General features: G+C 50.8%; 1 protein-coding gene across 1 annotated transcript in view; it reads left to right on the top strand.

Annotated features, from left to right (window-relative positions):
- pcdh15b (protocadherin-related 15b) overlaps window positions 1–24,143 on the top strand; it is a 63,958-nt gene that overhangs the window by 36,781 nt on the left and 3,034 nt on the right. Inside the window, 15 exon segments of the mRNA XM_084670507.1 lie at window positions 3,076–3,327; window positions 3,329–3,388; window positions 4,172–4,396; window positions 4,939–5,055; window positions 7,854–7,994; window positions 8,166–8,278; window positions 16,301–16,410; window positions 16,650–16,790; window positions 17,105–17,232; window positions 18,864–19,079; window positions 20,175–20,263; window positions 21,030–21,206; window positions 22,062–22,280; window positions 22,682–22,690; window positions 23,518–23,628. Coding sequence (XP_084526633.1) covers window positions 3,076–3,327; window positions 3,329–3,388; window positions 4,172–4,396; window positions 4,939–5,055; window positions 7,854–7,994; window positions 8,166–8,278; window positions 16,301–16,410; window positions 16,650–16,790; window positions 17,105–17,232; window positions 18,864–19,079; window positions 20,175–20,263; window positions 21,030–21,206; window positions 22,062–22,280; window positions 22,682–22,690; window positions 23,518–23,628 — 2,108 coding nt within the window.

Below are 24,143 nucleotides of genomic sequence, written 5' to 3'. Positions count from 1 at the left end.
GAGTATAATGAGCACTGTGGATTACCATCGTCATGGGACAGGGAGAGGAGGAGGAGAGGAAGAGGAGGATGAAACAAGAAGAAGGCAGTGGAGGGAGGGGGGCACCCAGGGGGGGTGGGACTGCTGGAGGGTATCCGTTAGACGACATTCTGTTTGTTTTGCCAAAGTGAACGGCCATTTGCTTTGCATCTCATTCAGGTGTGTTTGTTTACCTGCTTGGGGAGCGGACAGAGGGGCTGGGACTGACGCCAGCCCTGACTGTTGTGGGAGTGAAGGGGGGGGGGGGGGGGTGTTAGACAGGTGCTGGGGCCACCTGTGTTCTTCCACAGCATTTAGTAGGTAGGAGAGGGTACGGCTCAGTGGTTACAGAAGTTGACTCCCTCCCCCCACTCCTCCTCCCCCCATACTGAATGTTGCTTTGGATAACAGCGTCTGCTAAAGGATTACATTATTATGCCACCCCGTCTAGGTGACTGGCTGTCTGTTACCATTCCCAAAATATCCAAAATGTCAATACAATTATGTGTCAGAAGCATGCAAAACACTACTATCATCAGACGAAAAGCAGGTTTCAGCATTTTGCCCAACAGCTCTGACCATGCTGCCAGGGTCAACCACGGCCCTCCGGTCCGACCTTGGAATGTTCCCTAGCGAGGAGTCTTGGACACGTTCCAAACCTAAATATAGGCTGTTAGCTCCCTGCAAGTCATTGCCGGGGACAGGAGCTCCGTTCCAAACCCGCCCGACACGGCACTAACAAGCAGAGAGGGAAGCGATGCCACCGCATCCCAACATCCATCGAACGTAAACACCTTGTTGAGTTTTGTGTTGCTCCGTAAACTGTCTATAACCGTTTGTCTGTGGGGAATGACAGCACCCATGTGTGTGTGTGTGTGTGTATGTTATTACACTGGCAAGAGGCTTATCCATTTGGCTAGCAGAGTCGTCATGCCAAAAGCCAACACTGGCTTGCAGACCAGGAAGTGATGAGTCAGAATGAGTGCTTGAGGAGAAGTGAAGAACTCACATACACCTCCCATAGCACTAGTGACATAGCACTATCAGCAGCCCTCCCTTTCGGGCAAGAGAAAGGGAGAGAGGGAAGAGATGGAGAGAGACAAAGAAACTGAGAGGGGGAGACATGAAGACACAGGGACCAGGAAAGTAGAGAGGGTGGTAGAGGGTGGCAGAGAGAAAGAGCGAGAGAGCAAGAGCGAGAGCGAGAGCGAGAGAGAGAGAGAGAGAGAGAGAGAGAGAGAGAGAGAGAGAGAGAGAGAGAGAGAGAGAGAGAGAGAGATTATAGGGTTATATCTACCTCCCTCCCTCTTTCTACAGAGTTAATGAAGTTGTAATGGGCCTGTTTGAAGATGAATGTTTTCATTACCGTGCTAGCTTCAGTTGGCTGATAACAACGACTTGATCTCCATCCAAGGCTACGTTGGTAAAGATCCTCCTTGTGTCTCCCTCTCCTGAGTGATCTCCTTCCTTCAGAGCCAGAAGCCAAGGCAGATGCTGCTTCGTCGCGCTGTCGACGACTCCGCGAAGACGATGAAAAGAGAGCTGTGTGTGTGAGGCGGGGGCAGGGGCGCGCGGGAGCGCGCGCGCGGGGGGGGGGTTGATATCACCACTTTTGAAACCTTGATGTATCTGTCAGAGTGAAAGCAATCCCTGTTTATATTTAAATAGAAAACGGGAGCCTCTTTTTTCTCCCCTCTCTTCTTAATTCGATTCAAAAGTCTGGCAATTACACATCTCAAAGAGACCTTTCATTCCGCCGGCAGAAAGAGGGCCCTTTTTCTTCCTCTTCTCGGGTGCTTTTAACACGAGCCAGGAAAAGAAGCCTTTTGTATACGTCTCGTATTTTACAGCAGCCCGTGCTAATCTGCACTGTCTCTCTTTCACTAGAAGGTGGATGCTTAAATCCGACGGATAAGAGCCGAGAGAGATGGAGCCATTCTCTTTCTCAGCAGGTCTGTGGTCTCGTCTGTCTGAAGGGGCGCTTCTCGAGGGCACAGCTGTGGTTGAGGCGTGGTTCTTCGTGGTACAGCTTGTGGTCCACTCCGAGGTAGATGGGTGGTTCTCCCCAGTGGATGTGAGGCTCTCCGTGTTCAGAGCGTGGTTCTCCAGGGCTAGAAGCGGGGTTCTCCAGGGTCGATCACGGGGACTCTGTGTCCCCTGCCCTCTCCTCCATAGAGCTGACAGGGGCCTATCTCATTCATTTCCAGAGAGAGAGTGATGGAGAGGTAGAAAGAGAAAGAGAGAGTGAAGGAGATTGGGAGAAAGAAAGAAATTACAGGTAAAATCGTTCCATTTCCACGTTGCTGATTGCTAATCCGTCTGGCGTGATTTGACCTTGCCGTATCGCAAAACCAATCTCAGAGGAACATAGGGGCTGACCATGCTTCAGATGAAACACTTCCATCCTCCAAATGAAGCGATTATCACCACTCTCCTGAAGCTCCTCTCTCTCTCTCCATCCTTCTCCCTCTCTCCACCTCATCCTTCTCCCTCTCTCCACCTCCATCCTCCTCTCTCTCTCCATCTACCTTCATCCTCCTCTCTCTATCCACCTCCATCCTCCTCCCTCTCTACATCCTTCCTCCTTCTCTCCGTCCTCCTACCAGTCTCCCCCCTGGACCTGGTTTGATCTGGGCATGGAGGAGGTAGTGGAGGGCAGAAACACACTGTAACCTCATCCCCATGCTGATCATGCATACTTGTGGATTCATGGCTGCAGCTGCAACATTGTGTACCCACAAGGGTGTCAGCATGTGATCTGTATGCCGGCTATACCTTCTGTTCAAACAGCTGTAGCAGGAGCGTGTGTGTGTGAGTGTGTGTGTGTGTGTGTGTGTGTGTGTGAGTGTGTGTGTGTGTGTGTGTGTGTGAGTGTGAGTGGGTGAGTGAGTGAAAGAAAGAAAGGTAATATTGGTCCGTGTATGAGAGAAAGAGAGAGAAGAGAGAGAGAGCGAAAGGCAAGATAGTGAAAGAGATCAGCCCATACCACTCCCTTGCTACCACACACGCATATTCACATTTCTCCGTTTGTGTGTGTGTGCGTGTGTGTGTGTCCAGGCTACGGACCCAGACGCCGGTGTGAGTGGTCAGGTCCACTACAGCCTCCTGAACCACCAGGCAGCTGTTCACAGGATCTCCTCCAACGGTTGTATCTTTACCTCCCTCCCTCTGGACCGCGAGACCAGGGGACAGTACTTCCTGGTGGTGGAGGCGTCGGACGGGGCGGTCAACCCCCGCAAGACCCGCCTCACGCTGTCCGTCGTCGTTAGCGACGTGGATGACAACAGCCCGGTGTTCTCCCCAGCCCCTGGTACTAAACGTTACCCTGGCAGAGAACAGCCCCAAGAACACTGTCATACTGCAGCTCAGAGTGAGTGTCTGTGTGTGTGTGTGTGTGTGTGTGATCGTCTCTGTTGTTTGTGATTGTGGATATGTTTGAGTGTGTTGACAATCACACAATTATATGTGATTGTGTTAGCATACTGTTGTGTGTGTGTGTGTGCGTGCAGTCCCTTGTGGATCCAATCAGAGCTGTGCTGAAGCGGAATGATTGACAGCTTCTGGGACGATTTAGTCCGCAAGCTGGTGTTCTCCTGTAGCAGCTATCATCACCATAGCCCCCCTGCTGCTCTCTCTATCTCTCTCTCTCTCTCTTTCTCTCTCTCTCTCTCTCTCTCTCTCTCTCTCTCTCTCTCTCTCTCTCTCTCTCACACACTCACACTAACACACACACACACACCGCAGGCCTGCAGACAGGCTGCATTTGGGGCAGATTAAGGGGGCACAGACAGCTGGGTGAGCGCAGCAGGGGAGACCCAGTAACTGTGAAGGTATTCCTGTCACACACCGACTCACCTCAGTGCACACGCCCGCACGCACACACACACACACCCATATACATAGACACACACAAGTACACACAGACATAGACACTCAGACATATTTGGGGTTTGTGTTTCTCACCCATATCTCATTCTGTCTACTCCTATCCTCTCATTTACCCCATGTTCCCCTCTCCTTTTTCCGCCTCCCCCTCTCTCTCTCTCTCTCTCTCTCTCTCTCTCTCTCTCTCTCTCTCTCTCTCTCTCTCTCTCGCTCTCTCTCTCTCTCTCTCTCCCTTCTCCTCTGCCCCCTCCCCCTCTTCCCCCTCCAGGCTGTAGATCCAGATCTCCACTCCAACATCACCTACCGTATCCGTACGGTGGAGGCCCAGCAGCTGTTCTCCGTGCAGCCCTCCTCAGGGGAGCTGTGGGTGCTGCAGAGCCTGGACTTTGAGGCCCTGGCCGCCCCCAACGCCTCCTACAGCTTCCTGGTGGAGGCCGTGGACCTGGGGGGCAGCATGCCCGCAGGCTTGGCCACCGTCACCGTCAAGATCACGGTAGGACCACGACCGGAGCGAGGAAGGGAGGGAGGGAGGGAGGGAGGGAGGGAGGGAGGGAGGGAGGGGGTTGGGACGGATAGGCTCACTGGCACAAGGCCAGTGACAGGCGGACATTAAGACCTTGTCTGACCAATTTCCCTCCAATTTGGTCAGGGCCCCTCTCATGTGTAAGTACAGTACAGCCCAGTGTGTCTTAACCCGCCAGCCATCCGGCAGGGCTGCAGGGTCCTAGTGCTGTGCTTGATGTCCTATTGAGTATGTGCCACTGTGCTTTACGGCTCTGATCACTGCTAATGGGAGCTCTCTGGTCCACCTGACAGCTGCTAATACAGGGAGCGAGAGGGGGAGGGAGGAAGGAGAGAGAGAGTGACAGATAGGGGAAGCCGTAGAGAGAGGGAGCATGCAAGGGAGATGTGAGTGAAGAGAGGGTGCAAGGGAGAGAAAGATAAAGAATGCATCTCATTAATCTGTCTTCACACCCAGCACACACGCTGGCTAATTGTCTCTACTGTCTCTGTACGTGTGTGTGTTCTCACCAGGACATGAATGACTACTCTCCAGTCTTCAGCCAGCCATTGTACCGGGGCATGGTGGCCCCAAACGCCGTCAAGGGAACCATAGTTACCACAGTGACCGCCAAAGACCTGGATCCTCCGGTAGGTACCTGGTCTGCAAGGAGTCTTACCCGCCTCTCATCCTGACCTCGGCCAATGAAGGGGCAGCTGATGTCAGCCCTGGCTCCTGGGATTGGTTTCCTGTCAATAATGTGGCCTTTGAGCTGTTGCTGATTGGCTAAGTGCGGAAAGATTTGATTGGCTGACAAGCTGATGAGACGGTGTGTGGCTGGATAGGAAACTCATGCGATGGTTTGATTTGAAAAACATTTCACACCAAAACGTCTTTATGTATGCTATTTCCATTCTCTTTGTATGGATGTGTGTGTGCGTGCGTGTGTGTGCGTGTGCGAGTGAGAGAGATATCATTACCTCTGGGCCTGTAGAAGCGTCGCTGTTACCAGCAAGACGTTGCAAGGCATGAAATATAATCATCGCCGCGGCAACAAGCTGGTGAACACAGGAAGAATCACATTTTCTCTGCACAAAGCCCTATTTCACTCACTCAGTCACTCACTCATTCACTCTCTCCAAACACACACCCACCCACACTCGCACTAAAACCACACGCACAAACAACACACAGACACACATTAACATATCACACACATACATTAACATATCACACACACATTAACATACCACACACACATTAACATTGACAATCACATGGCACATGCACACACACTTGTAAACACACACCCTCCCCCCCAACACACACACACACAGAGCTCAGTGCCCAGTAGTGTGCACCTGAGTTTCTCCCCTCCCAGTCCTGAAGGTAGTGGTGAGTGATCCAGGCTGTTCAGGCAGCAGGAGGTGTCCTTCACCCGTGTGGTCATCACACTGACAGTGGTGGATTAGCACCAGATTAGCTTCAGCATCGTCACCCCTCGCGAGGCCCCTGTCTCTCTCTCTCTCTCTCTCTCTCTCTCTCTCTCTCTCTCTCTCTCTCTCTCTCTCTCTCTCTCTCTCTCTCTCTCTCTCTCTCTCTCTGTCTCTGTCTCTGTCTTTCTCTCTCTCTCTCTCTCTCTCTCTCTCTCTCTCTCTCTCTCTCTCTCTCTCTCTCTCTCTCTCTCTCTCTCTCTCTCTCTCTCTCTCTCTCTCTCTCTCTCTCTCTCTCTCTCTCTCTCTCTCTCTCTCTCTCTCTCTCTCTCTCTGCACCCTCACCTATCTGATCAGATTATTTGCAGTTCCGCCACTAAGGATTTCGGTATGCGCATAAAACGCTCTCTGTGTGTGCGAGGAGATGCCTTTGTGTGTGTGTGAGCGTGTGTGTGAGCGTGTGTGTGAGTGAGTGTGTGTGTGCATCCTTCCCCATTTCCCTCCCAGCAGCATGTTTGTTGTTACTCTCTGTCATCCTCACCCTGACCACCCACACAGGCCTATATTCCTCTTGTTTCGTTCCTCTCTTTCTTGCCAGCATGCAATCTAGCTAAGGGTATCACTGAGAGGCAGATCCATCTTCTGGTTGTGTGTGTGTGTGTTTCATTAACATAAGGAAGGCCACAGCCAGCTTACTTATATCTGTCTATCGACCGGCCACACTAATCTTCTATTAGTGAGAGGAGCTGGTACATTAATGAAAAACGTTGGTCTCTCTCTCTCTCTCTCTCTCTCTCTCTCTCTCTCTCTTTGGTCTCTCTGTTTCTCTCTGCCCCTCACTCACCCATTCTCTCGCTCTCCCTCTCATTCTAAATGCATTTCTCTCTTTTCCTTCTCCCTTTCTCTCCCCTTGTCTGTCTCCCTCTCTCTTTCATTCTCCTCCTCCTTCTCCCTCTTTCTCTCTCCCCTTCCCTGTGTGTCTCTCTATCTCTCTCTCTCTGTCTCTCTCTCTCTCTCTGTCTCTTTATCTCTATCCTTCTATCTCACTGCCCCCCCCCTTGCCCCTTCCTCTCTCACACACACATTCAATCATGATTTGTCATCCCATCCTCCACCAGGCGCAGCATGCAGGAGAGCTCTGGACTCATGTTGCCTTTACAAACTCTCTCGATCTCTCCCTCCAGCCACCCATCTCTCTCCCCCCTTCTCCTTTTTCTCTTTAACTCTCTCCATGCATCCATCTCTCACTAGCTCTCTCACCCCCTATCTCTCTCTCCCTCACCCTCCTCTATCGTTCTCTCTCCATCTCCTCTTCGCTGTCCATCCCTCCCCCGATATCTCTCTACTATTCCCCGTGCTTTACATGGTGTCTTTCTTTCTTTCTCCCTCTGCCCCCCCCCCTAACTCTCTCTCTCCCTTCCCCCCTCCCCTCTCTGGGCCTGTTGGTGAGTTATGTGTGGGCCCTGATCTCCGTGCTCGAGGGGCCTCTCAGACGGTCCTCCAGGCTGCTGACTCACCAGGCCTGGGGGAGAGGGTCTCCCCGAGGGACGCCCACGGCGAGCGCTCCGGACGGACACCTCTCTCCTTCTGACCAGGGGCTCTGCTCCCTCCAGCCACCAGCCCTGTCTGCAAGAAGAGCCTGACTCAGCGTTTACGTTGGGCAGGAGTTGTGTGACGGGCCCCAGACCAACGCCTTTTTAAATGCTGTCATTCCTAGAGGATAAATCGATTGGAAGATCGAGATTGAACGTGTGTGTGTGACTGAGCAACGTCACACCATTAGAAGCACAGAGCTACAGAGAGAGATTATTGTCTCGAGTATTGTTTGCCCATTATTGTGGCTATTGTGTTTAAAGCAGGGTTTTGTTGCCAAGTAAAAGGCAACAACCTTTCTGGACCGTCCAACCGACTGGTGACTTATCGAGCTGCTGGTCGCCACTAAAATCCACTATGTCCATCCAATCACTTCAGAGGAATGAACAGGAAGTGATGTGTTGTGTCTTCCTGTGTGCCAGGACACCCCGGCCAGTCTGGTGCGCTACAGGGTGGACAGGGACTCCTCCCCCTACAGCGGCAGCATCTTCACCGTGGACGAGACCTCCGGTAGCGTCCTGACGCGCGTCAACCTCAACGAGGAGCCCAACCTCAAGTTCAACGTGAGTCGGTTCACTGCACGACTCCCACTGAGTCACTGAATCGGTCTGCGGGGAGGAAGATTTCTCTCCTGCCTCGTTGAGTCTTGTGTCTTTTCGAATAGAATCTTGATTCAGTGAGTCGTTTGATAGCATCCATGTTGACTCATGCTGTGATGTTGACTCCCTGTGTAGCTGCTGGTGGTGGCGTATGATGCCGGGGAGCCAGTGAAGGAGAACAGCACTCTGGTGGAAATCACAGTCCTGCAACCTTCTGTCATCCCTGTGTTCACCCAGGAGGAGTACAGGTAGCACACACACACACACACACAGTCTCACACACCCACACACACACACAGTCTCACACACCCACACACACACACAGTCTCACACACCCAAACCCACTCGGATCCACATTGAAGTTCTAAGCTGTGGGTATACTTGCAGGATGACGAAGCTGCAATACACCCACACCCACACACACACACACACACAGGCTCCCCATCTTAAGCAGTGTTGGTTGGTGTGAAACCACTCAGCTTGTCTTTTGAAGTGTTCTTTATCTGCTCAGGTAGCAGCCTTCTCTCATCACCTCGTCGCCGGTTACCTGTCTGCCGCCACGGTCGCCAGGGTTACTTGTCTATTTTATAATGGCTCTTTGTCTTTATGAGGTCGTCAGGTTACCATGAAGCATCTTTTGCCTGGTCGGCTCTATGGTGAACAAAGCTTGTGTTACCCCAGCTGTAAATAGCTCTCACCCTCTGTATTGTTAGTGCTGCATGGGTACAGCTTGGTAGAGCCTTACTAAAACAACATTAGAATGAGGGATTGGAATGAAAAGAGGAAAAAAATAATAATAATATAACCCAAATTAAAAACTCAGTACTGTTGGCACCGTCCATCTGCGTAGCCAAGACCATCCAGGCATCACCATTCGACTTGACCTTAAGAAGGTTGGTGTGCCAGCGTGCTGTCAGGGAAACCAACTCAGATGTTAGGGTAAGCCTCATGGATTCAATGTATTGTAATAAGGTTTGTGTATCTGTGTGGGGGGGCAGGGTAATGAACTCAGTCCTGCTGAGACAGATTTGGACCTCATAAACACACTGCTCCCCTGATCACCCCCTGATCACCATCAGCGATGATCCCCAACAAAGAATTAACAACTGTGTCATCGAATCTAGGCCGTTTACGAGGCTCTGTGCGAGATGGATTTCTCATGTCCTTGGCTTAATAATCTTTAGTGACAAAAGTATTTAACTATGCGAGACGCGCAGGCTTCTCAAAGACACAATTGAGCTTGTTGCCTCTGTGTGTGGGCGTGTATTTGTGTGGGTGTGTGTGTGGGCATACACACGTGTGTGTTTGGTGAACCCCACAAGGATAGGAAACAAAGTGTGTGAACCTGCATGTGTGTGTGTGTGAGTGTGTATGCATCTGTCTGTCTGTGTGTGTGTGTGCATGTGTCTCTGTGTCTCTGTATGTGTGTTTTTGCGAGAGTGAGCATGTGTGCATAGGTGTGACCCTGCGTGTGTGTGTGTGGTCTGGAAAGGTGAGATGTGTGTACTGCACGAGACCCTTTCAGCACCCATGTTATGTCTAATTGATTAGATGCTGCAGTGGCCAAAGTGACAGACCACTGGGAACCAATCTAAGTCACGTCTCACACTGCAGATGGGAACGTGTGTCAGGGTGTCTATGTGTGTATGTGGATTAGATGTGTCTGTGTGTGTGTGTGTGTGTGTGCATTTACTTTCTGTAGGTGTGTGTGCGTCTATGCATGCCGGGTGTGTGAGGTGTCTGTGTTTTGCGTGAGTGGCTGTGTGTGTGATGTGTATAAGTGTAAACTATGGACAAAGGAGACTTCAGAATGAGGGTTGGAAGTATATTTCTGAACAGGAGAGTGCAGACGGAGGGGGGTGGGGGTGGGGGTGAGGGATGTGTGTGGGGGCTGTGTCTGAGTGGAGACCAGCCCGTTCTAGGTCCTGGGGGCGAAGAGTGCTGTCTGTTTTCTTTCCTCTCTCAGCTTATCTCATAAAACCAGGTAATGAAGCACCACTGAGTTTACCTAAATCACCCAGCATGCACCTTGCCTCGCGCCGGTTTGTCATTTTGACGATCAAACAGCAATCACTGTCTCCTTTTCTGCTTAGTCCTCCGGCTGACTTAGCTCCCCCGTCTTCTTGTCTCCTTACCTCTCCCCATCTCTCCTCTCTCCTCTCCCCGCCTCTCCTCTCCTCTCCCCATCTCTCCTCTCCCCGCCTCTCCTCTCCCCATCTCTCCTCTCCTCTCCCCCGCCTCTCCTCTCCTCTCCCCGCCTCTCCTCTCCCCATCTCTCCTCTCCCCGCCTCTCCTCTCCCCGCCTCTCCTCTCCCCCGCCTCTCCTCTCCTCTCCCCCGCCTCTCCTCTCCTCTCCCCGCCTCTCCTCTCCTCTCCCCGCCTCTCCTCTCCTCTCCCCGCCTCTCCTCTCCCCCGCCTACTCCTCTCCCCGCCTCTCCTCTCATCTTCTCTCTCCACCTCTCCTCTCCTCTCCCCATCTCTCCTCTCCTCTCCCCGCCTCTCCTCTCATCTTCTCTCTCCACCTCTCCTCTCCTCTCCCCATCTCTCCTCTCCTCTCCCCGCCTCTCCTCTCCTCTCCTCTCCCCGCCTCTCCTCTCCTCTCCCCGCCTCTCCTCTCTCATCTTCTCTCTCCACCTCTCCTCTCCTCTCCCCATCTCTCCTCTCCTCTCCCCGCCTCTCCTCTCCTCTCCCCGCCTCTCCTCTCCTCTCCCCGCCTCTCCTCTCCCCGCCTCTCCTCTCATCTTCTCTCTCCACCTCTCCTTTCCCTTTCCTTTCCTGTCCCTCCCCCTACTCTGGTGTGTTTGTGGTGTTTATGCCTAACAATTTATTATTCAAACAGGGCTTATTTAAATGCACAGACACAAACACTTCTGAAAGTAATTGTAAATCAAGGGTGGTGAATGAAGATGCTTATGGTGTTGCCGTGGGTTGCATCAGCATGGTGAGGGGCAATAATGGTGTTTCCTGTCAGATTATGTGAGTGCTGATGGGTAATGGTGTTTCCTGTCAGGTGATGTGCGTGTTGATGGGTAATGGTGTTTCCTGTCAGGTGATGTGAGTGCTGATGGGTAATGGTGTTTCCTGTCAGATTATGTGAGTGCTGATGGGTAATGGTGTTTCCTGTCAGATTATGTGAGTGCTGATGGGTAATGGTGTTTCCTGTCAGGTGATGTGCGTGTTGATGGGTAATGGTGTTTCCTGTCAGGTGATGTGAGTGCTGATGGGTAATGGTGTTTCCTGTCAGATTATGTGAGTGCTGATGGGTAATGGTGTTTCCTGTCAGGTGATGTGCGTGTTGATGGGTAATGGTGTTTCCTGTCAGGTGATGTGAGTGCTGATGGGTAATGGTGTTTCCTGTCAGGTGATGTGCGTGTTGATGGGTAATGGTGTTTTGATGATGATGATGCTGGCAGACACCCTTCTAGTAAAGAACCCTGTGTGTTTTGCACATGCACACACAGTCACTCACACACACTTAAACACTCATACACCCAGACATGCATGTTTCTGATGACATTCAGCCCTCTGGTCAATGGCTGCAAACATCAGCTCTGTTTCAATGATTGACCATGTTTGTCTTTCCTCTGTGTGCTTTGCACCTCTGAGAGAAACACTAATGATGTCTCACAAAACACCAAGCGTCCTCTCACACAAAGACCCCACTCTCATAAGAGCCCTAAAACATGAACACGGATATGAATGTGCTGTCAAAGCCTTGCCAAAGCTGTTACTCTAAAAATACACCAGTCGCCATTACAGACTCACACAAGGTAACCTTCACCATCGCATCCGACTGGAGGGTCTGTCGACGCTGTTAGCTTCTGACAAACACACTCTGCCAACACACGCTCACTCACACTCTGCTCACACACACTCAAACAACACTCAAACCCGCTCTTTACATAAACACTCTCCTAGTATAATCTCAAACTCACACTGTTTTATAGACCGACATAGGCCTCACTACACAAAGTTTGAGAGTGAGAGAGAGAGAGAGAGAGGGGGAGAGAGAGAGAGAGAGAGAGAGGGGGGTAGAGTGGGAGAAAGTGGGAGAGGAGAGTATGATAAAGATGGAAAGATAAATAGTGGGGAAGAGTAGAGAGAAAGAGAGGAGGGGAGAAAGAGAAAGGGAAAACAGAGAGAGGGACAGAGTGTTGTGACAATAGTTGAAGGACTCTGGAACAGACAAATAAGGCGCCTCCCAGTCATCAGGATCAAGAGCTGTGATTGGTCACGCCTCGTTAGGGACATCCCTTAATCAAGGCCTGGCCAGACCTTTAGGCAAACACAGGCACCACACACAATACCAGCACGGGATTGGTCAATCACTAGATTAACTAGCATACATAACAATAGAAGTGGAGGGACGAGGGAATAATGTGCTGTATCTAGAGGGGAGAAGGGAGATAGAGAAGGGGGAGGGAGAGGGAAGGGGGAGGGAGGAGAGGAGAGAGGGAGGGAGAGGAGGAGATGAGGGGTGAAGAGGCGAAGGAAAGTCTGTGCTGTTTGAATAGGGGGGAGGAGGAGGTAGAGAGGAGGAGAGGAGGATCGGTAGTTGAATGAGCATGTGTCCTCTTGTTGTTTATGAATGATATTTTATGTGAATATAACGATAACCCCCCCCGGGTTCTCGTTCACCTACACCAGGTCCTGGTGTTAAGATATTCACGCCTCCTGTTGCATTATTGATCTCACATAGACTATTTGTCTCCTCCTAAGGACCCGTGGGATTGGTTAAGGCCAGAACAGCGCCGCGTCCCAATTATGCATCCTGTCAGACTGAGAGGGAGGAGTCAGAGAGAGGGAGGGTTCAGACAATTACTGTTCTACTAATGTTGTTTAAAATGCCTGTGCTGTTTTATTGGACACTAAGAGCCCGCTCTGATGCTTACTTGGTGTGTTTTCTGCCAGATGCTGTTTTTCTCATTGCCCTCATAAATCAGAACCATCACCAGTCTTTAGAGACACACACACACACGCTCGCGTGTACACACAAACACCCCACCCACTTACCTACGTAAAACCTCACACACACACACACAAGCTCGCGCAAACACGCTCACTCGCATACACACAGCCACACACTCAAACGCCTCATCAAAACATCACAGATGCATTCCTGTAATGATAGCTCCAACGACACACATGCTAATGCCACCCCCCTCCTCCCTCCTCCCAACACACACACACTCTCATGTACACGCGCTCAGGCGCACACAATGCTTGCTACTCAAGCAGTGTACTAATACTGATAAACTGATATTCTTCGGCGTCTTTCTTCCATTTCTTCCAGTAGCATCCATTATGCATCACTCCCAATGGCTTGTTATTCTGACAGCCCCATGAGAGACCCGCGAGACTCCGGTAGACCAGGCACACTTCCCAGAGTGCACTGCTCTGATGGCTGACCTTAAAACTCCTGTTTGGAGAGGACAGCGGTATGCCAAACGACTGTGAGCTCCTTAGACACATATTCACACACACACTCACACATATTCACTCACACGCGCACTTACACACACACACACACAGTTTTGAAAAGGTCAGCCGGCTTATAATTCCCAGAGCCAGGCATTTTAGAGGGAGAGGACGCTTCTAAAGGATCTTTTACTGGAGGTTGTCTCTCTGTTGGGGGGATGGGTGGGGGGTAAGACAATAGTTAGCTTTAGCTCTCCCCCACTTCCTCTCTCTTTTCTCTTTTCTCTCTGTCTATCCATTAATCTCTCCAATCTTTCCCATCCCTCCATTCTGTCTATCCGCCCATCCATATTTAACTCATCCCTCCATCCGTCCATCCTTCCATTTTTAGAAAGAGTTTATCGTCCTGCATCCAAACAGCAGATTGATGGTGTTTGAATACCAAGCTGCAAGAGTGTGTGTGGGTGTGTGCATGCATGTGTGTGTGTGTGTGTGTGTGTTGGAACCCTCTTGGTAACCAGTAACCCCCTCTCCCTACCACAGCCAGGCTTGCTGTGCTCTACTACTGGCTGCTTCACTTCATTTGTATTCAAGTCGTCAGAGGTAGTTATACTGAATTATAAAAACCACGTATTATTCAGCTCAGGCTTTAACGGTGTTTTTCATGGCTCTGTGAGCGATTGTGCTGCTCTTGTTGAGGGATACATGTGTTTTGTCAATTTGGTCAATGCCTGAGAAAAGAGGAAAGGATGAGGCATGCTCAATTTCTCCTTGTTTACTGTCTGTTCCCATTTCAGTCAAACGGTTGTCTCTGTCAGAAAAAGATGTTGATGTGATTCACATTAACATGTAGTCATTTAGCAGACGCTCTTATCCACAGCGACTTACAGTAAGTCTATAAAATATAGATTTGTATTCTAAATGATCGGACCTCGCCCATGTTGCCATGCACTCCAGATGGCTCAACTTTAATGTACACTTAGAATTAACTTATTACGTTTTTCACCCTTTTGACCATTGATATGTTTTGGTGTCAAAACTGTCTGTGTGAGAGCACAGCTCATCTCCATGGCCAAACATTAGAATTCTTCCAGAAGTCTCTAGAAGGATTATCTTGCTCGGCTACGCTCTGAGAAGATTTGGCCTCTTCTGCTGATCACTGCTACTGTCCTCGAGAAAGAGAGAGGGATGGAGCGAGAGGGATAGATGGGGAGAGAGAGGGAGATGTAGAGACAGAGGGATAGAGTGAGCCGAATGGAGAGAAAGACAGATGTAGAGAGATAGATAGGGGTAATGGAGAGAGAGATAGAGGGAGAGAGAGATGGGAGAGAGGGGGGCAAGTGGAAGACGGGGAAAGATGCAAAAAAAAAGAGAGGCAAATAGGAGACATAGTTGAAGAGAGAGAGAAAAACAAGGGACAGAGAGGAGTAGAGATAGATGGAATGAGGGAGAAAGAGAGAGAGAAAGAGAGAGAAAGAGAGAGGAGAGAGAGAGAGAGAGAGAGAGGTCTAAAGATAGACGGCAGCAGGTTGACTGATGGAGGAGAGGAGGACTGTGAGGCTGGAGTGGGGCTGGCTTCGCTCTGTGGACCTCATTAGAGGCCAACACTTAGGAACGGGCTTCTGGAGCAGCCATTAGTGAGGTGTCAAAGAGTGAGAGTGTGTGTGCATGCGTGTTTGTGTGTGTATGAGTGTTCATGTGTGTGTGAGTGTGCATGTGTGAGTTTATGTGTGTGTGTATGTGTTTTCTGTTATCTCGGCGAACACAGCTTGGCCACAGGCTGGGCGAGCAAGAGCTCTGATTGGTGAATAAGGGAGAGAGGGATTACCACAGTGACTGAGTTACTGAGCAACACACACTCTGGCAGGTGTGTGTGTGTGTGTGTGTGTGAAAACATTAACCGAGAACTGCAGGAGGAGAAGACTAACAGCTGTAATACCCTCATACTGGAGACTCTGCTGGCTGGTGGGAGGAACACTCCTCATGCTGTGCATGTGTGTGTGCTTGTGTGGGCGTGTGTGTGTGTGTCATGCCTGCCGTCAAATACACATGTTGAGGCTGGTGTGTGCATACGTGAGGACCTTGAGCAAGGAGAACACACACAGGAGAGGGGAGATACGGCAGCTGAGACATGGTATTGAGGTGAAAGAAAAACTGAAAAGAAAAACTGAAAGAAAGAAATCTACAAAGAATACTCTTCAAAAATACAATTTTCGAAAAAAGTTTGTGCGTTAGAGTGTGTGTGTGTGTGTGTGTGTGTGTGAGTTTGCTCGTTGAGAGATATTGGCTAGCCTGCAGGTCACAGTAATATTCCCTCCAGCAGAGCAGCTTGTATTACCATGCGGCAGGTGTCTCCACACTAACACAGACAGTGTTGTCAGGCAGACAGAGAGTTTGGCAGACAGACACACAGACAGGTAGACAGACATCAGACAGACAGGCAGACAGACAGACACACAGACAGGCAGACAGACACACAGACAGATAGACAGACATCAGACAGACAGGCAGACAGACACACAGACAGACATCAGACAGACAGACAGACAGACAGACAGGCAGACAGACATCAGACAGACAGACAGACAGACAGACAGACAGACAGACAGACACACAGACAGACAGAAAAACACATAACAAACTCGTGTCTGCAACAAACTCGAGACTACTCATGAAGCTGTGCTAACATTGCTAGTTCATCCTCCCTGTTTCTCTTCACAGCCTACTGTTTACATGACACGGTTTAAAACTAGAAGGTAGCCTTCCTTGACATTAGTGTTTGTGTGTGCATGTATGTGCGTGTGTGTGCGCATGCGTGCGTGTGGCTGTGCGTGTGGCTGTGTGTGTTCCAGGTTTCCTCCTGTCAGTGAGAAGGCGTCCGTGGGCACCATGGTCGGCGTCATACTTGCAGCAGCTGTCAATCAAACCATAATCTACTCCATTGTCGAGGGCAACGAGGGGGGTGAGTGTATGTGTTTGTGTACACGTATAGAGATCCCGACAATGTGTGTGGCTTTACGTGTTTGTTTCAGAGGACTACTTATAAATGAATGTGTGTCTCTCTGTGGATGCATGTGTGTGTGTTTCTCTCTCTCTCTGTGTGTGTGTGTTTTTATGTATGTATATGCCTCATTGTGTGCATGTATAAATGTGTGTGTGTGTCCGTGTGTATGCGCGTGTCTCCGCGTGTGCGTGTGTCAGGCGAGTTTGCGGTGAACAACAGCACAGGAGTGATCTCCACGGCCAGACCTCTGGACTACGAGAGGAACAGCAGCTTCATCCTCAAGGTGGAGGCTGACTCCATGAGGCTGGTGGCCTCCAACCAGCGAGCACCCTCCAAGGGTGAGGGTGGGAGGGAGGGAGGGAGGGAGGGAGGGAGGGAGGGAGGGAGGGAGGGAGGGAGGGAGGGAGGGAGGGAGGGAGGGAGGGAGGGAGGGAGGGAGGGAGGGAGGGAGGGAGGGAGGGAGGGAGGGAGGGAGGGAGGGAGGGAGGGAGGGAGGGAGGGAGGGAGGGAGGGAGGGAGGGAGCTGTGGTTCAGGATTCGCGAGCAGGTTTAGAGTTACCCTCCTACGCCCGTAGCGTGTCTTCAGCACTGCCAGAATGTGTGTGTTGAACTCTGTTTGCGTGTGTGTATTGAGCAGTGTGTGTGTGTCCAGCCAACACAGCCAAGGTGGTGGTGCAGGTTCAGGATGAGAACGACCACGCACCCGAGTTCCTCCAGCCTCTGTACCTGGGGGGCGTGGCCGAGGACGCCAAGACCTTCACCTCCGTCCTGCAGGTCCAGGTACGCCACACGTGTGTGTCTAAACCTACCTGTGTGTGTCTGTGTTTACCTACCTGTGTGTGTGTGTGTGTGTGTGTGTGTGTGTGTGAACATGGTTACTGTGTACACAATCTGCCCTGAGCTGCCCTGAGCTGCCCATAGAGAGGTGATCCTGTATTCCTGACTGTAATGAGATTAGCAGGTCAGATTGACGGAGCCGCCCCCCCTCCCCCCCTTCAACCCTTCTCTCTGTGTGTGTCCGGGTCTGTCCTTGTCGTTTTCTGTTTGTGCACGTGCACTTTTTGTACACGTGTACGCTTGTGTGCTACATGCGTGTGTGTGTGTATGTTTTCAAGTATGCCTGCGTGTGCGTGTGTGTGTGGCTCCTCTCTGTGTGGGGGTGTTCCCTGAGCCCCGGCCCCCATCCTCAGCTCTACTCTCTGGGTAGCAGGACCTCCAGCGCTGGCCTCCTCTTGGTGGCCTGGTAGCTCCCCGCCCCCGGTTACCCACCCTGTAAACCCTTTCATTAGTCTGGAACAAGGAAGGGATAATTGAATCCTCCAGGAGTGGAGGGGGGGAGCTGAAGACAGAGATCCAGGAAGGGTAAAGGAGAGATGGAGGAGAGAGAGAGCGATGGGGGAGAGATAGATGGAGAAGAGGTAGAGAGATGGTGAAGAGAGAGAGACCGATGGAGATAAGGGAGAGAGAGATATCAAGAGAGAGAGAGAGGGAGAGGTGGGGAAAAGGGAGAAAGAGAGAGCGATGGAGAAGAGATAGAAGGAGACGGAAAATCGAGAGCGTGCCATGGAGACACTGAAACTAGATGAAGGGATGTTTTTTTCTTGTTTTGCTCCCTGTGCCATTCTCTCACTCCTTAGTCCTCCTCTCTTCCCCCGTTCTTTTGGCGTCTAACTAATTGAGAGGGAGGGAGGGAGAGCAAGGGCGGATTGGAGAGAGGGAAGAAGAGAGAGAAGAGGAAGGAGAGAAAGAAATGAAGGGAGGGATTTGAGAGAGAGGAAGGGCGGCACGCAGCATGAGAGAGAGAGAGAGAGAGAGAGAGAGAGGGAGAGAGGGAGAGAAGGAGGGAGGGAGGGAGGGAGGGAGGGAGGGAGGGAGGGAGGGAGGGAGGGAGAGAGAGAGAGAGAGAGAGAGAGAGAGAGAGAGAGAGAGAGAGAGAGAGAGAGAGAGAGGACCCAGGCCAGTCCACCTGTGAGAGTTCTTGTGGTGCTTAGTGAACTATTGAGCATATTGAGGAGATATTGTTAGTCTTAATGAGTCCTGGGGGAGGGGCCTGTCCTGTACCCTGGTCCCACTCACACAATCCTAATATAACTCACTGTCATTGTGTGTGTGTGTGCGTGAGCATGTGTGTGTGTGTGGAAGACAGAAGCTGGAGCACACGAGCGCTCACAGCTCAAACACTCCCCCTACAGTTTCACAGAAGAACTACAACACAGTGCTTGACTAAGCAATGAGCTCTGAAATGAACACAATCTTACTTACATGTGTGTGTGTGTGTGTTTGTTTGTGTACGTGCTTGTGCTCAAGTTCATATCTGCGTGGGTTCCTTTGCCTTTGTGCATTTGTGTATCTCTGTGTAAACGCCTGGTTTTCTGTGTGTGTGTGTGTGTGTGTGTGTGTCCACACGCCAGGCTGTCGACAAGGACACGGGGAACTACAGTGCGATGTCGTACCGTCTCGTCATACCGCCCACGGCTGACGGCAAAGACGGCTTCGTCATCGAGCCTCTGACCGGCCTGATCAAGACCGCCATCATGTACCGCAACCTGCGGCGCTCCTACTTCAAGTTCACCGTCGTTGCCACCGACAACTACGGCGAGGGGCTCAGCAGCAAGGCGGATGTTGTGGTGAGTGGTCACGTGATTACGATTTGAACCGAAACTTAATTGACAGACCCTACCTGTGAGGAGGAACAGGAAAAGGCTATTACGCTACCCTTCAAACGGACACAAGTGTAGCTTTTACTGCGTGGGCATGATGGTGTTCCAGGTTCAAAGCAAAAAACTTTATTGGCATACCTTGACCTACGTACGTAGACAACATCTTTGGAAATGTGATTGTGGAGAAGGTTAGTGCTTTGGTTAGCCTTACTGGTTCTATAGTTGATCATACACAAACACACGCACACACACACACGCACAACTAATCCATGTCAGGGCTCTAGAGAGGTAACAGGGCTCCAGTTTGTGGATGGGCACCAGACCACAGGACTAATATCTCACCCTGGACTGCTTCGCTCAACACTCTCCTCCCTCACACACTTGCAGAAACCACTTTAGTTTAAAAACGACAAAGTATTGATGTTCTAATCAATGCAGAGGGGACAAGGAGAGCACAGTGCCAAGTGTTGTGGATTGTCTGGCCGCCGTGTCTTAGTGTGTGGATGTGTTCGTGCCTGCCTGCCTGCTTGTGTTTGTGCCTGCGTGTGTGTGTGTGTGTGTGTGTGTGTGTGTGTGTGTGTGTGAGTTGGAATGCGTGTGTGTGTGCCTGCTTGTTGTGTGTGTGTGTTGAGTTGGTATGCATACGTGTGTGTGTGTGTTTGTCCAGTGTTGTTGGCCATTGGCCAGCACTTTAAATGGGTCCATCCCAGACCTGATAGGAGTCATTGATTGTGCATTAGAGGCCTGTTCCTCTGGCCTTCTCTGGGATTTACAGGAGTACTGGACCAGATCCTTCTGCAGAACCTCCTCCTCCAAGTCCTGGATCTGCTCCCAGATCTGCATCTAGCTGCTTGTGTGTGAGCTTGTCCTGTGTGTGTGGACTTGTGTGTATGAGTTTGTTAACTGCTGTGTGTGTGTGTGTGCGTGTGTATTTATCTCTTGGTGTGTGTTAACCGGTGTGTGTGTATATGTATGTGTATTGACTGTGTGTGTGTGTGTATCTGTTGACTGGTGTGTGTTACGCTGAGTGTGTCAACCGGTGTGTGTGTGTGTGTTGTCCAGGTGTCGGTGGTGAACCAGCTGGACATGCAGGTGGTGGTCTCCAACGTTCCTCCCACCGTAGTGGAGCAGAACAAGGATCAGCTGATCAGGTGACACGTCTAGTAGAACACACATCTGGACACACACCACATCAATATATCCAAGACACATCTGGTACAACATGCATCTAGATAGCTAAGAGAACATGTCCAGTGTAGTATACCTTTATTGATCCAGGCTTGCACATCTGGTGTGATAGACATCTATCGATCTCTAGTCGTCTCAGTACGGTAGACAGTCTATGGCAGACATGTATCATTTGATATTTCCAGCCCCGTCCTTGTCTGCGCTATCTCCTACATCTCTCTCATTGCTCCTATCTCGGTGTCTGCGCGCGTCTCAGTGTAATTACCGTGAAGCACCCTATCTAGATGTCATATCCTCGTCTCAGAGCCGGATCTGATATTTCCCTCCTCCGCTGGGGTGTGTGTGTGTGACGCTGGCGTCTTCCGGAGTGTCTGGGAGAAGAAAACACTTCAGCTCTCTTCACTCCAGGCCCTTTCAGTGGCAGGCAGGTGTTGCAGGAGGAACAGGATTCAGCGTGGCATGGAGGGCCTGGGGCCGTGAATAACCGCAACTGCTTTTTTTATTTTTTTTATCACCAGCACTCTAGGATAAAACGATCCCCTGCTGTTTGACGACTGCTAAATGAAATGTGTGTGTGTTCATCACTTAACGCCTGTGTATGTGTGTGCGAATGTCTGCATCTGTGTGTCTATGCCTGTATGTGTGTGTGTGTCTCTTTGTGTGTCTATGCCTGTATGTGTGTGTGTCTCTGCATGTTTGTGTGCGTGTGTCATACGTGTGTGTGTCCAGTATTCTGGAGCGGTACGTGCAGGATCAGATCCCGGGGGCCAAGGTGGTGGTGGAATCCATCGGGCCTCGTCGCTTCGGAGACGGCTTCGAGCAGGAGGATTATGGGAAGTCTGACCTGATGGTGTATGCCATCGACCCTCTGACCAACAGAGCCATCTCCAGACAGGAGCTGTTCAAGTGAGCTTGCCTGGAGCCTGCCTTCCCTAGCACACACACACACACAAACACACATACACAAACACAGACATACACATGTAACATGTGCATGCACACATAGTGACACCTACACACAACACGCACACACACATTTAAAGTGACACTCAGTGAGGGCTTTAGGGCAGGGTCGTCCCTTATGCAGGATGAAGGTCAGGGGAGGTGTGTGTGACCTGTCTGTGTGTGTGTGTGTGTGGAGGGGGGAGCTGCTGTGAGAAGTGTGCTTCTAGCAGGGACGCAGACTGGTGTGACGGGGTGTGTGTGTGTGTGAGGGGGGATCAGAGGGGGCAGGGGGGGGGGGGGGGGGTTCAGGGTTGACATAGCCTATTACTGTGCTCTGTGTTACACGCTGGCCTACGCTCACAGGTCCATTAGAGTCGACCCCCCCCTGTGACAACAGCCCCAGTTCTGCCACTCACTGCCCAGCAGCCTGCGGCCTCACACACACACACACATACTCACACTGGAACACACGCACTTACATACGGACACACACACATGCATGCATACAAACACACATGTGTTATACACCTTTCTGTTACACACATACACACATACGCGGACACACACACTGAAACACACACAGCTCTGCCTGTTTCAGTCTTCCAGCAGTGAGCCGTTGGTCTAATGGTCTAACAAAGACCACATTGTGCTGTTGCTTTAAATGCTGTGGTAGTGTTTGTCCATTTCCTTGTAAAAATGAACACGGGCTGAACACACACACGCACGCACACACATATGGTGCACAACACCTTCATCCCACCAAACCACCCAACCCCCTCCCGGTGTCAACCTCCCCCTCTCCTTCCCTGTACGCAGGTTCCTGGACGGGAAGTTGCTGGACATCAACAAGGAGTTCCAGCCGTACCTGGGGCGCGGCGGGCGCATCCTGGAGGTGCGCACGCCGGATGTGGTGACCAGCGTGAGGAAGGCCGTGCAGACGCTGGGCTACAGCGAGGGGGCACTGCTCGCCCTCGCCATCATCATCATCCTCTGCTGCATCCCCGCCATCCTCATCGTCATCGTCACCTACAGGCAGTGAGTACAGGCGCTGCGGGGGGGGGGGGGGGAGAGAGAGAGAGAGCGAGAGAGAGAGAGAGAGAGAGCGAGAGAGAGAGAGAGAGAGAGCGAGAGAGAGAGAGAGAGAGAGAGAGAGAGAGAGAGAAGGCGGAGGTGGCGGACAACGGTAAACGGACGGATGACACATTGCTTTACAGCGGAATCCTCTGTAACTGGCCTCAGTCCCCTTGTCTGTACAGAGACACCGCAGGGGAAAACAAGCAGCATAGCAATCTGTGTTTCTATACCAGCACCAGGGATCATAATATTCAACTGTGGCAATGACAATAATGATCTCTGTCTCTGTACATGACCTTTCTTATGACTCACACGGTTTCTCTTTCTGTCTCTCTTCCATTCTCTGCTGTCATTATCAACAGGTTTAAAGAGTGAGTATCATCATCTTTATTATGATTATGTTGGTCTTCTGCGGTAAACGTGTTTGGTTGTGTGTTGTTTCTTCCCCCGTCTGTCTACTGTCAGTGATTGAGATCAGAGAGGGCAACGATACTGCGTGCTAATAAATACTGTATTATTGATGGAAGGAAGGCCTATTTCTCCACATTTCTCCCGCATGTTGCAGTCCTAGCCTGTATAAATAAGAAATGACTTGGCAAAATAGCTTTCTTTGAGTTTATTGTTCTGTCAGACCCAGTTTGTACCAGATCGCAAATCCATCTGTGTGTCTGCATGTATTATTCAAAAGTGTCCTCTCAGAATTGTATTGGTGCAGTACACTTAAAACCCAACTTTTTCTGAAGCCTTGCCACAATAAACCGGAAGGTAACAATGCAAGAAAGGTGTATAACATATATTCGTTTTACTAGTTACATTTTTGATAACCACAAGCTAAAGAATATTGTACTTAAATTACACGTACAAAGTATAAGCACAAACATACTCACATTATGTTGAAGTTGTCAATACATATGTGTTTATACAATATAAATTGAAGTACACTTCCAATTGAGTAGAAAAATATCAACATAACGACAATGTGAAAAGCTCAGATAAAAAGCAAAATACAATTTTTCAGGTTGGGTCAGGTCATGTCAACTCTTGGATTTACAATACGTGATGTGATATTTCAACGTGAAATGTATTCAATGTGTCAGCTGTAGGAATACTATTTAAACAACATACAATCTCTGTCAGTGACGATCCATTGGGGGCTGGGTAACCGTGTGTAAACCCCTTCCCTCCTCCTCCGACCCAGGCGCCAGGCAGAGTGTGCCAAGACAGCCCGCATTCAGATGGCCCTGCCAAGCGGCAAGGGTGTGGGCGCCCCCACCAACAACCTGTACGAGGAGCTTGGAGACAGCACCATGTGAGTGTCGGGGGGGGGGGAGTCAGCGTGTGAGGGAGGAGAGGGGAAAGGTGGCGCACAGGCCTCTTCAGGTCTACAGACAAGGCTCCTTGGTTCCTGAAGCTTTAGCTCAGCCAGTTATCCCAGGAGGTTGTCCATTGGTTGGATTCAGGGGACTTGGGGTTCAATTCCTGTCCGGTACTTTTATTGACGTACTGTGCTGTAAGCTGTGCTGGGCTGAATCGGATCTATCGTTTTGACGACTTCTCCACGCTACCATGAGGGTGGGTTCTGGTTCCGAGTGCCCGGTGCTGCGGATGTGGTGTTCCGTGTTCTATGTGTCGTCTCGCCTCGCACCGTCTCCATGCCGACGTGACAGGAAGGAAGTTGTGCTTTCCCCATCTGCAGCCTCTCTCTCTGAGATTTCCTGCAGGCATTAGCATAACAAGGCACAGCGTGCTAGGAATATCTGGAATGGGAAGTTCCTGTCTTATGGTGGGCGATGGACCTTTGAACGAGGCTTGCATGCATAGCCC

The sequence above is a fragment of the Hypomesus nipponensis genome, chromosome 13, assembly GCF_054491055.1.
Source record: "Hypomesus nipponensis isolate SF chromosome 13, ASM5449105v1, whole genome shotgun sequence".
NCBI classification, from domain to species: domain Eukaryota; kingdom Metazoa; phylum Chordata; class Actinopteri; order Osmeriformes; family Osmeridae; genus Hypomesus; species Hypomesus nipponensis.
The sequence above is the reverse complement of the archived record's forward strand: the minus strand, read 5'-3'. Positions and strand labels throughout refer to the sequence as shown.